General features: G+C 38.6%; 1 protein-coding gene across 1 annotated transcript in view; it reads right to left on the bottom strand.

Annotated features, from left to right (window-relative positions):
* SCIN (scinderin) overlaps positions 1 to 12,941 on the bottom strand; it is an 80,180-nt gene that overhangs the window by 14,248 nt on the left and 52,991 nt on the right. The window contains exons 7-11 of the mRNA XM_047095754.1: positions 12,672 to 12,760; positions 11,611 to 11,826; positions 8,452 to 8,573; positions 2,947 to 3,037; positions 106 to 276 (exon numbers count right to left, since the gene is read on the bottom strand). Coding sequence (XP_046951710.1) covers positions 106 to 276; positions 2,947 to 3,037; positions 8,452 to 8,573; positions 11,611 to 11,826; positions 12,672 to 12,760 — 689 coding nt within the window. The remainder of the gene's footprint in view (positions 1 to 105; positions 277 to 2,946; positions 3,038 to 8,451; positions 8,574 to 11,610; positions 11,827 to 12,671; positions 12,761 to 12,941) is intronic.

Genomic DNA, 12,941 nt, shown 5'->3' with positions numbered 1-12,941 from the left:
AATAAAAGGAATTTGCCAATTTTTTGAAGACTACTATTTGTTGATAGCTCAGGTCCACCGGGAAGTCTGTAAACGGGGCATGTTTCATTGAATGCGTGACATTACCTCCATGATTCTGGTGATAGATGCCAGGTTTCTCCGGACTTGAAAGAGGCGTATAGGGGGAGCAGGTGCCTGACCTCCTTTCTTTGATGTTCCGTTCTTGTAAATAATGAGCGGTTTGTCTTTGAACAAACTCAGCAGGTGAGCAGGCTCTTTGCCTTGAGAGACTCGGATCTGGGGGGCAGGGGGGATAAAAGAAACGTAATAAAGGGTGCAGTGAAAGAAGGCTGTATTTCCACATGTGTTATTTTCCTTTTTGAAAACAAAACAAAAAACAAATTAAAAATGAAGCACAGAAGGCATGATGATTAACAGAAAATATAGGTTAATGCAAATCAAGCACAGTTTTCCTGCTGACTTAAGAATCTTTTTCTCCAGACACAGCACCCTGAGCAGTTTCTTCTCAGGGGAAACATCACCATACTGTACCACTCTCTGCTTCCAGAAAGTATAAACAGATAAGGCTGTTCATCTACATCTCCAAAAGAGAAAAACACAACAAAGTCCTTGTGTATGCCATCATTTATAAAAATTACTTTTTTCAAGAGCACCAACACTACAGATGTTTAGTGATATATTTGTTTCTGAAACGTTTTGGATCTTGTTCAGAAGGTGAAGAGATGTACATTTAAATGCTTCCCAAAATAAGGCAACGCCAAGGCATATTTATTATTTCTACATCTCTACAACTATGAGATGAAAACATTGTGATAATCTGGAGATGAATAGATTTCAATCCAAACATCAAAAGCTGGCAAAAACAAAAATTGAATATATTTTCTACTTCTTATCTATAGAAATGGTAATAGATTTGCTAAATATAACCACTTACAATACGTAATATAAGGACTCTTCAGGATAAAGAAATTGAAGAAAGTAAATAGTAAATCATTTAACTTCACCTAGTAGCTGAACACCAGATATTGGATTAGAAACAAATCTCCTGTTTCTTACATAAATTACTGATGCAATTCCTTACACAAACAGCTCAAATTTTGTGCCAGTTCTCTATTTTCTTCAATTATTTTGCTCTATGCTAAAACTGAACTGTCTCAGGCACCCTGGTGTGTCTTTTGTTAGAAGCCAAGTAAATGGGAATGCTGATGTACAAACCACAGCCCGGAGCCCTAGGGAGCACTAAAATAACTAACTTCACAGATATTTTTCTTTTTTCTTTTCTTTTTTATTTACTTATTTATTTTTTAAAGTTAGTTCTACACCCACCATGGAGCTTGAACTCACAACCCTGAGATCAAGAGTTGCATGCTCTACTGACCGAGCCGGCCAGGCACACCCCACAGATATCTTTCAATTAGCAAACATGCAAATAAGCAAGTAGCAACTTATGCAAATGTCTTCTAAGTCACAACTCCAAACTTGGGGTGACATTGAGAAAACCTCAACGGCCAACACACAAAAAAGTGGGCCACTGAATAAGACTCATTTTCCACTGCTAAATTAAGATAAAAGAGATAAAAGGTAAATTGAAAAATTTTCACTACAGTTAATATACTCTGCAAAGGAACGTTTCAAACAGCAGTGCAGGACTGGAGTTGTTTATATATTATTGTAAACTACTGCCATCTAGTGGTTAAACTAAACATTACCATTTCATAGTGAATTTAAGATTCACATTGGCTAACAATGAATGCAAATTCGTTCATTGGGTATATCAAGTATTTTATTATGAAATATAGAATTTATAAAGCACAATGCATATCTTCAAAGTTTTTGCATAACTTGGTAAGGAACACTTTAAAGATCAATTAAATGACTGATGTCAGTTCTTAGCCGGAAATATTTCTTTCTTTTTTAAAAATGTTTATTTATTTTTGAGAGAGAGAGAGAGAGGGCAGGGGAGGGGCAGAGAGAGAGAGAATCTCAAGCAGGCTCCTTGCTGTCAGTGCAAAGTCTGACTTGGTGCTTCACCTCATGAACCATGATCTCATGACCTGAGCTGAAATCAAGAGTCGGATGCTTAACCGACTGGGCCATCCAGGTGCCCCTAGAAGTATTTCATTCAAGAAGTGAATATAATAGTTCATGGGAAAGTAGAGTTAAGTGAATTTAAAGGATTCAGTCATCTTGCTAATTTGTAAAAAATTTAAAAATTGGGTAGCCTGGGTGGATCAGTCAGTTAAGTGTCTAACTCTTGATTTCAGCTCAGGTCATGATCTCACGGTTTGTGGGATGGAGCCCCGCTTCGGGCTCTGTGCCGACAGCGGCGTCTTCTTGGGATTCTCTTTCTCCGTCTCTCTCACTCTTGCTCACTATCAAAAATGAATAAATAAACTTAAAAAACTAAAAATAAAAACAAGTAAAAAGTTAACATGCACCTTTACATTTAGATTTAACTTGCTTTAAGTTTAGGTCTAACTTCCAGGCAAAGATGGAAAAAAAAAAAACAGCTGGAAAAACAAATTTGGCCTACACAGCTTAGATTGTCTGTACTAAAGTATCTGACTTACCTCTCTATTTAATTATTATTTTTTAAGAAGTAATGACACATTTACAAAGATTTGAAAGCAGGAAAGTGAGCTGCTGTAAGTAATAACTTGGGTAGAACAGTTTCATGTCAAGTATCTGTCAGTTCATTTGGTTCCTTAGGTCTGTTAATACGTTTTTTTTGTCTTTGTTTTTTTCATTTTCTTTGCTCCTTATTTCCCAGAATCTGAGAGAACTACCATGGCATGAGAATAGGAACATTTAAATTCCAAAATGAAAAAAATGTAGTATTTAGAAAATGTTAAAATTCCAATCCCAACTTGAGACGAAAGCTTTAACTAGTTACTGAGCTAGCCAAACTTCAACTTGTATGAGTTCCGGGAGTAAAAATAGCCCAACCTGCACAGCCTGTCCTCCGAGCGACCTATCCAACTGAACAGTCAGGAATGCAGATGTAGTCAGCTCGTCTCTTGTGGCATTTGCTCCTTGCCTGGAGGAACCAAAGTAAAGTCATTTAGTTTGTATTTGAGTTCTAAGACTTTCTAATGTAGGCATTTCAGAGACTTAAGTCATCATGAAAGATCAAGATGAGACCAACTGTTTTGACATGATATGGCCATAGAAGCTATCGTTTTTTGAAAGTACGAACATTAGGCAATGAATTGCCCTGTGTATTGCCTAGAACTATACATGATAATTATTTTTTATCCCCATTTTATAGGAAAATAAATCAAGGCCTGGCTCCTTACATATAACTTAGCTAAGTAAAATATAACTTAGCTAAGTAATCAGGTCTGTCTGACTTCAGGTTGAAGCTACCTATTTTGGGAATCCATCTCTGCAGTAAAAATAACCCATTTGAGTAGAACATCAGCCTAACCTATTAGGCTGGCTATTAGAAGTATCCTACCTTTACATGAACATTTGGTGACCATAGTAACAAATGTCTGGACCCAGGAAAATTAAGGAAATAATCATAAGAAGTAGGCAATGGAGAGGCCCCATCTTGTCTAGGACGACAAGGAATTACTAATAAAACCATAAGCGAGGCTGAACTACCAGCGGCCCAGAAAGGGGTCAATAAATCAGTTCATCCAGTTCATTTGCAGTTTCTCTTCCTAAGGAGCTTGTGCCTAGAACCCCAATCACTAGCTTAACCTGTAAGGCAACCTTTGGGAGATCTGCTTATTTGATGAGTTTGTGAGGGGGAAAAACCAAAGCACTGAGCAATGGTTGTTTCTAGCCAATTCTCCCATCTCTGTCAGGAGATATACTAATTAGAAATACTAATTCTGGAACTGGATTTCAGAAGTTAACCATACACTTCTGAAACTTTAAGAGTGACCTACCTGTCTCATACCCAGAACAGATTACCAATAACTTCCTATACCGGGCAACACACACATATGTACACATATACACACACATATCCCAAAACACTGGGTACAGGAAACAAGTTTTGTTTATTTTAGAATGTTTCATGGCACCAGCAGAATCAAATGATATGAAAATATTCTACAAAGGGCAGCAAGAAAGAAAAACAAGGACATGCTCATGTGAGGCACACATTTAAAAGAAAATAAAAAGGTATCCTTAATAAAGACATCATAAAAATGTAGTCCATAGTCTTTTAATGCTAATAGCCTAAATTTTCCAGGAGCCAATAATGTTAACAAAAGCTTCTGTGAGCTACTGACAGCAGAGAGCAGGGAGTAGCACAGAGCTGAGGATAATAGCTGGCTCTCCTAACATCCGTCATTTCTCTGTCACATCTGCAGTTTCCTAATTATTTCTCCATTTCCTTTTTTTTTCCCCCTGCAGGAAAAAACTTCAACTGACTATAGACAGTATCACCAAACTTTTGTCTCGATTTCCTGTTTTTTCCCTGCAGTATTTCAACCAGCAAACCTGGAAAGCCTCGCCAAACTTTCACCTTCTGACACTCCTAATAAGTTTTTCACTACTTATCTCCAGCCCTTCTTCCACTTGCTGTCAAAGTGACCCATGCTCCCATCCACAGAGATTAACACTAATTTGTTTTATGGATCTATGACCTAAGGGGTCAAATACTCCACTTGTACAACCAAGACATAATAAAGTTGCTCTTTTCCCTAGTTTTGAAATCCTTTGCTTGGGGGGTGGAAGGGGAGAGCAATCTCCCTGACATGATTTCTTCTTTATAAACCTTTGGCACTTGTTAGTTGTTGAAAATGAATGCTGCATGGAAATAGAATTTATTGCATCGAGAGATTCATCACTGCCATTGTTCAGTGTTTGTTCAATTTCAATTACCTGACATTCCAGAGAAAAGACCATTGGCAAAGTTATTTTTCTCCTATCATGTTAGAATATAAGTGGTTTTAGAAATTAAAAAGAAACAACAACTTTGTGTATTCAGTAGGTGACAATTCTAGTCCTTCACCTTTTACTGTGCCTCCTGGACTTAAACTACTTATACTCCTGTTTCAAAATGATCACATAAACTGGGAAGTTGTTAGTTTGAAAGCTAATCTTCAGGAGATCTGCTTGTTTTCTAAATGTCTCTTCACTACCACTATAGAAGCGCTTGAAGTCGTGCAAACCATACATTAACACACTTATATTTAACATCTGTGGTATTAAATGGCAAAGACTCTCAAAATAAGGACTCTCAATACCTAATTTATAGTCTTGATATCTCAAAAATCATAATTATCATCACAGAAACCTTGAACACATCAAATTGGAAAGAAGAAAATTAAATGACCACCCCTTCCATCCCAGTCCCATCCCAAAGAGAGGAACTATGAAGAGTGTGGCATCTTCTCACATTTTTCCCTTAGAATTTTTGAGAGAGAGCCAAACCTGTCTTCTTCTCAAGTTTCTTATCTCAGTGAATGAAACACTATGCCTTTGTGCATGGACCAGAAATCTGGGTGGGGGGCACCCTTTATTTGCTCATCTTCCCTACTTCCCATAACTAGTCTTTCAGATGTCAACTCCTTAACACTGTACAAACTTACCTTATGCATTCCCTGTTGCCCTTACGCTGAGTTCTGGCCACATTATCATTCAACTGGGATTATTGCAACACATTCCCAGTGGCCTCCCTGCCACCAATCTCCTCCCATCAGTCCATTCTTTTAGATGTCAACCCAGAATATTTTCTTTAATATGAAAGCCAATCATGCTACTCCCCTAAGAAAACTCCTTGACTGACATCTCCAAGGCCCTGACACTAAAGTGTATCCTCCCCAGGACGGTTACAAGGCCATTCACAATTTGACTCCTTATAATTTCTCTGATTTTATCTTTTGCTTCCTAACTTTGCTGCAGCCATATGTCATTACTAGTAGGTTAGAGCACCCTTACCTGCATTGCTTAGAGCAACTTCTCTATTTGCTTGTCTGCCTAGCTGCTACTTCTGCTCCAAGATGTCACTTCTTCTAGGAGCTCTTCCCCAATAGCCTAGAAGGGGGTTTGGGTGTCGGTCTAGAACTCTCCAAAGATCACTCAGCTCGCTTTTCTCTTAAAATCCTCCATACTTCATTGAAATGCTTGTTAATAATCTGCTTCTTTTTTTTTTAAAGTTTATTTATTTTGAAAAAGAGAGAGAGGGCGCGTGCATGTGCGCATTTTCAGGGGAAGGGCAGAATGCCAGGGGTAGAGAATTCTGGCAGCGCAGAGCCCAATGTGGGGCTCGATCCCACAAATCACGAGCTCAAACCTGAGCCGAAACCAAGAGCCAGATGCTTCACCAACTGAGGCACCCAGATGCCCCTGATCTGCTTCTTTTTAAAATAAAAATTCTTGGGACACGTTATATAATTTTCTCACCACTGTGTCTTTAGTATCTACCTATCACAGTGCTTGGCATATAGAAAGTGCTCCGTGAATACTTTGAAATGATTTGAGAAATAATAACCGCAATGAATGTTTATAATCTGATTTAGTCTGTTTTAGTTATATTCACATTGTTATTTATGTAGATTGCAAATTGTTAACTTTTCAAAATATTCTCTTGAATTGCTTGTTTATTAGTCTTTCTTGATCTAAGCACCACAATCACATTTTTACATACAAAAGAGAATTAAGAGGCAGACCAAAAAACAATATAGAAGAAAAGCTGACTGGGAATGACTGGTTTATCCCTATAAATGCCATGCTTTGCACAAACACCGTTCTGAATTACACTTGTAGAAGAGGAAACTGCAAAAGAAGAACATAGCTTATACCAGGGGGTAGCCACACTCAGCTGGAGAATTAAAGAGAGCGGTAGATCAAGGTGTGAAATGTTGCTTCACTAGTTACAACAGTTGTGAATTTGGGTTAAGTTACTTAATCTGTTTGATTCCCTCCTCCCTTTTTGTCTTTTGAAAATAACCTGGTTGTGAGGAAGAAACATAATATATGGAAACATCCAGCACTTTGCTGACACAAACATGCTGCTCAAAAAAAAAACAAAAACAAAAAAAAAGTTGCTATGAAGATGACATCATAAACACTCAGTTAAATAGCTAATGTTAATCTTTAATGGGATATGATGTGACCCATTGCCTAAGGCAGTGACTATTAATCGCAAAAGGGCATATGAATCATCTGGGGTTCTCATTAAAATGCAGGTTCTGCTTTAGTGGGCCAAAAGCAGGTGGTGGAATTCTCCATTTCCAACTAGCTCCCAGGTAATGCTGATGCTTCTGGTCCCTGGACCACCCTTTGGTACCAAAAGCCTATAGGATAAAGATAGTCATCCGGTCTCCTGAACTTAGTTGGGCTCAATGCACTGGTCAGTGTATGCGATAAGTGGTCACACTGTAGGGATGGAGGTGACTCTCTCATCTGGTGGGACCCTCACCATAGAGAAATGTCACCATATTAGCAGAAACTTGTGTCCATGTATATTCAATACACCCACTGAAGTTTGCCATCACCATGTAGGAACATGCTTCACCCTTGCACCGTCCAGTTTTAAGATCTTTTTTTGAGAACATTTTTCCCAGTCTTCTCAGAAATATTTTACCAGATTTCACTATATTAATAAAAAGTTTGAGAATCCCACATGATTATGATTTGTTATAGAATCTCCATCCCTTTGAAACAACTCAGTCATGGTATGTGCATCTAACTTATCTGATTGGACACTCCCCATTGAACAGGGCCTTGGCATGGACTCTAAGTAAACTTAACCTTCAAATAACTCAAATCATTATGCAAAACTGTATAAAGTATGGACACAATGGCATTTTTTTCTCCTTTACTGCCATGAATTTCATGGGGACCAAGAGTAAAACTGTATCAGTTTTTACTGGAGTATGAATCAGAATCATAAATTTTATATATATTATATAAAATTATTATAAAATTTATAATAATATTATAAGATAATATTTATTTTATATAAATTATTTTAAATAAATATATTATTTATTTTAATAATATTAAAATAATATTATAAAATTATATTATATATTATAATAATATAATTATATTATTATTATATAATATTATATATATAATATATATAAACCCTTCCTTAGAGGGTTTGCCTCACTGCAACTCTGCAGTCTCAATCAGGATGGGCCTCTGTGGATTTTAACAATAAGAACACCTGGTAGCCAGTGCTGGCCGGCTAGAGTGTTAGCTTGCACAGAAGATGAGACATTCAACTACATATCTACTAAAAGAACACTACCTCTGGATATCAAAACCTTTTTTCCTAGACTAGAAAGGATGATTTTTATCTAACCCCTACAAAATATAGTTAAAACCATATTGAAAGAAAATATCACATGCATACTATACAAATCTCACTGGGGTAACTATAGAATAATTCTACCACTCTCCCAAGAAATTTAAAGAAATGCAACTTTGGAGCAAAATCTGTCCTCCTTGGAATGTGAGATCTTATGAAAGAGGGAAACCTACCACGTGTAGATAATTTGTCCTCTGGGATAAGTGTAGAGTATAATGTAGCAGTCTCCACCATAGAATTCACCATACGAGTTCCGGTCGATTTCAATTCTACCATTATTTTCTACACGCCAAATCTGAAAGGAATCGAATGTGCATACCAAAATAACATTTTCTTGATATAACAGTACTTATAAGTTAAAATTTTTATTTTGGTTTAGATCTATCGTTAAATAAGTTTATATATATATATATAAATGTTTATTCATTTTTGAGAGAGAACGTGAACAGGGAAGGGCAGAGAGAGAGGGGGACAGAAGATCCAAACTGGGCACTGTGCTTACAGCAGTGAGCCAGATGTAGGGCTCAAACTCAGGAACTGTGAGATCATGACCTGAGCCAAAATTGGACTCTCAACTGACTTAGCCACCCAGATGCCCCAATAACTTTTTAAAAATTTATTTCTTATTTGAGAGAGACAGAAAGAGAGAGAAAACGTGTGCATTCAAGTGGGGGAAAATGGCAGAGGGAGACAAACAGAGAATCCTAAGCAGGCCTAAGGAGCCCTATGTAGGGTTTGATCTCATGACCACAATGTGAGCCAAAATCAAGAAGAGTCAGACTCTTAACTGAGCCACCCAGGCGCCCCTTTTTATTTTTTTACTTTAGAGCCCAATAAAAAATTCATAAATTACTTCTCTAATTAGCTTACAAATTAAGCAAGAGACCAAATTTTATCTATTTGACAATTTGTTTACTGCATTTCTAAGCAATTATATAAATTTTTTGCATCCTCCATAGTACTTAGCTCAGTTCTGAGCCTATTGATTAATACATAACTATTGCTTGATTGACTAGTGAAAACAGCACTAGACTCCAGTGGAATAATGAACTAAAATATTCAGCTCAGAAATATATCTCTTAGTTTGCATCACATTTCTCATCCATTGGGAGATACCTTGTTTGTTTATTTAAAAATATTTTTTCCCTGAATTTTAATGCATGAAACTATTATCTTCTCAGGCAAGAGTGGCAGATGGAGACCACATAATCAAGACACCGATTGCATGATTGTTTTTAAAAGGTGCCATGTAGGCAGAAGACCGAATGCACAAAAGTAGGAGAACCATTTTTTTTTTTTCTAGTTTCTCATCCTCATCACAGATTAAAGACACTCCAAGTTGGAGAAAGCAGAGCTGTAGATGAACCAGGAAAGTAACAGGAGAGAGCCCGCCAGGCACTGTGCGCATGCCCGCCCTCCTGGGCAGGGGCAGGGTACACCCCTTGCTTCGAAATTTAGAGAGATGAGCAGGTGGCAGAGCTCGCAGACAGAAGCCTTCCAGTGCCATCCTGGTGAGCAGAGGAGAAACTCCAGCACTGCCAGGCTAAGCCCAAAAGCCTAGAGAGAGCCCCAGATTTCAGCAGTCCTGGGGTGACTCAGGAGGACATCTCTGAGACGCAGTGACCTGTGACAAATGGAGAATGCAGTGGGAACATAGTTGGTGCTGGGAGCAAAGTCTGCCACGAGACCTGCTGGACAGGAGACAGACCCAGACCAGAAGCTGAGACCCCTCTGCCATTTCTCCCTTCACTGTTCCCACAACCCTGGACACCTTAGATTCTCACTTCATGCCTTTCAAAAAGAGGAAAAACTGCGTCTTAAATCTCTTTACCCTATACTTTGCTCCAAATATTGGTGGTAAGCCTTGAGAATACGAAGATAAAATATTCAATTCCTGCCCTCAAGGAAATAAGAGGTCTAGGAGGAGAACTTTCTAAGTAACTGAACAATTCTGCTTTGTAAGTTTGTAAGTTAATGAACAGTACGATGGGTTCTGTGAAAAATACCGGTTGGTTTGAGCACAGAGAAAGGCTGTTCCAGTATGGGAGGAAAGGCTTCTCCAAGAGATGCAGCTTGTGACTTAACTGAATTACAAAGGAGGAGTGGGGATGTTAGCCAGAGGGAGGAGGGGAAGTGCCCTCAGGCAGTGGAAGGGTGAGGCAGAGAGGACAGCCAGGATCTAGGCACTGAAGGCCTTGTAGGCCCAGCTTAAGATGAATATTCTCAGGAAGACTATGCAGAGCCATTAAAGTATTTTTTTTTATTATTTAAAAAAAAATTTTTTAATGTATATTTTTGAGACAGAGACAGAGCATGAGTGGGGGAGGGGTAGAGAGAAACAGAGAGAGAGAGAGAGAGAGAGAGAGACAAAGAATCCGAATGAGCCTCCAGGCTCTGAGCTGTCAGCACAGAGCCCGATGCAGGGCTTGAACTCACAGACCGTGAGATGATGACCTGAGCTGAAGTCGGATGCTTAACCGACTGAGCCAGCAAGGTGTCCCCTTTTTTTTAATTATTTTTAAAATTTTTTTAACGTTTATTTATTTTTGAGAGATAGAACACAAGTTGGGGGATGGGGGTGGGGCGAGAGAGAGAGAGAGCGAGAATCTGAAGCAGGTCCCAGGTTCCAAGGTGTCAGCACAGAGCCTGATGCGGGGCTCCATCTCACAAACCATGAGATCATGATCTGAGCCAAAGTCGGAGCCATAACAGACTGAGCCACCCAGGCGCCCCACCATTAAAATATTTTATAATAAGATGTGACATTACCCAGTTCTCATTAAGTGAAGTGACTCAAGAGTAGAGTGTGGTGAGAGCTGAGTTAGGGAGAATTATTAGAGGGTTATTAGCATTTTTGTCAAAAAAAAAAAAAAAGGAGTAACATCAAACAATTTGAATGCTCTAAAAATATCTGTGATTTTAGCACATGTCCAATTTGCTTTGGGAATGCCTGTAAGCTACAAGAAAGGACTAACTAATGATATTTGGTACAATATCACCGGACAATCCCAGTTCCAAGAGCTGGAGCGATTCTGGACCAGGAAAAGAGACGGCTGGGTTCCACGTCTCTAAGATGATAATTAGATGATCTTGCACAGATCACCTAACTTCTTGGAATCTCAACATACACATTGTAAAATAGGATTGAAGGTCAGAGATCATCTCTTCCAGCTTTAAATTCCCTGACTTAATATATAGTCATGGGTCACCTTTATTCATAAATAAAATTCACATTTTACAAAGTTTGTCGTTTCCTGAAGTTACATCTTCAAGTGCACTGGCATAAATGGGCTTGGTGAAAACGAAAAACACAAGCAGAAATAGCCAAATACCTCCACTTTGCCAGAACCATCATCCACCATATTGTGCTGGGCTGCCATCTGCGGAGAACTATGTAGTTTTGAGGCATCGAAAGGAATTTGTTTTATTCGAGCCACTTTCTCGGTGACGTACACTTTCCCGAAGCCATCACTCTGATCTTTATCTCTCCAGTCCTTAAAGAACTGTTTGAAGATTGGTGTTTCCCCTCCTTCTGGAAGAACTTGAATCTAAAGTTAAAAAAAAAAAAGTAATTATGCAGCGGAAAATAAGAGACTGGGGAAAAACATTCAACCAGGAATGGAGAAAAAAAACTAAGGAAACTAAAAAGATTGTCTTGGCACCTGTGATGACAGATGTAAACTTAGAAGCTGGGATTCTTACCGGAATGTAAGATGGAAGGTGACCAAATATGAAAGTAAAACAATCCAATGCTTTTTGTCACAACTACAGTGACTGCCACTGAATTTGGATGTGTGAAATAAGAACAAAGTTCTTTCCTATATTACCATTATAGTCAAACACACTGGACTGTTTTTCTCCATTAGGTTTATAAGAGGTCTGTGACCTGGAAGAAACAATCTCATTGTGTTACTTGTGCTAGGATGCAAAAATGAAGAGAAAGGATGAGTCTGAAAGACTCAGAAAAGGAGGAGTAACTAGCAGGTATCTAAGCTCATTTCAGTGAGGCCAAATATTGTCTGGCTATCAGCCCACGTCTGTACAACTTGCTCTAGGGACTAACTGAAAAGTGCTCTCAGTTAACTCAACTGTGGCTGATTATCTTGACTGGAATGCTGTGGAGGAAGCAGATAGGGTCTTATTTTCATCATACAGCCCCACAGAAGGGATGATCTTCAGTTTCTGCAAAATTCCATCCTCTACAAAGTTATGGGCCTAGCTTTGTAGGCCCAACAGGATACCATGTTGCACACACGTAAGTGAAGAGTGACTCCCATGCATATATTACTTTGAACCAAATTCTCTCATGAGTTTTGTGGCAATATGAGGAGCTCCCATGTTCTTTTTTTTTTTTTTTTTTTTTTTTTCCTAGCCAGTTCATGTCCACACATACTTGGGTATTGGTGGAATAATTCATTTGCTTTAGAAATTCTTCAGCTGTCTTCATTGCAGCCTTTCTCTCCTGGGGATTAGCATCTTTACCTAAAATGGAAGATAAATTAAAAAGACAGAATCTTGGGGCACCAGGGTGGCTCAGTTGGTTAAGTATCCAACTTTTGATTTTGGCTCAGGTCATGATCTTGCAGTTCATGGGTTTGAGCCCTGCATTGGCTCTGCTCTGACAGTGCAGAGTCTGCTTGGGATTCTCTCTCTCTCCCTCTCT

This window comes from Lynx rufus, unplaced genomic scaffold (genome assembly GCF_022079265.1).
Source record: "Lynx rufus isolate CCGP_SWC_20201006 ecotype Redwood Valley unplaced genomic scaffold, mLynRuf1.p SCAF_4, whole genome shotgun sequence".
Lineage (NCBI taxonomy): Eukaryota > Metazoa > Chordata > Mammalia > Carnivora > Felidae > Lynx > Lynx rufus.
Note: the sequence above shows the minus strand (reverse complement) of the source record. Positions and strands in the feature narration are given on the sequence as shown.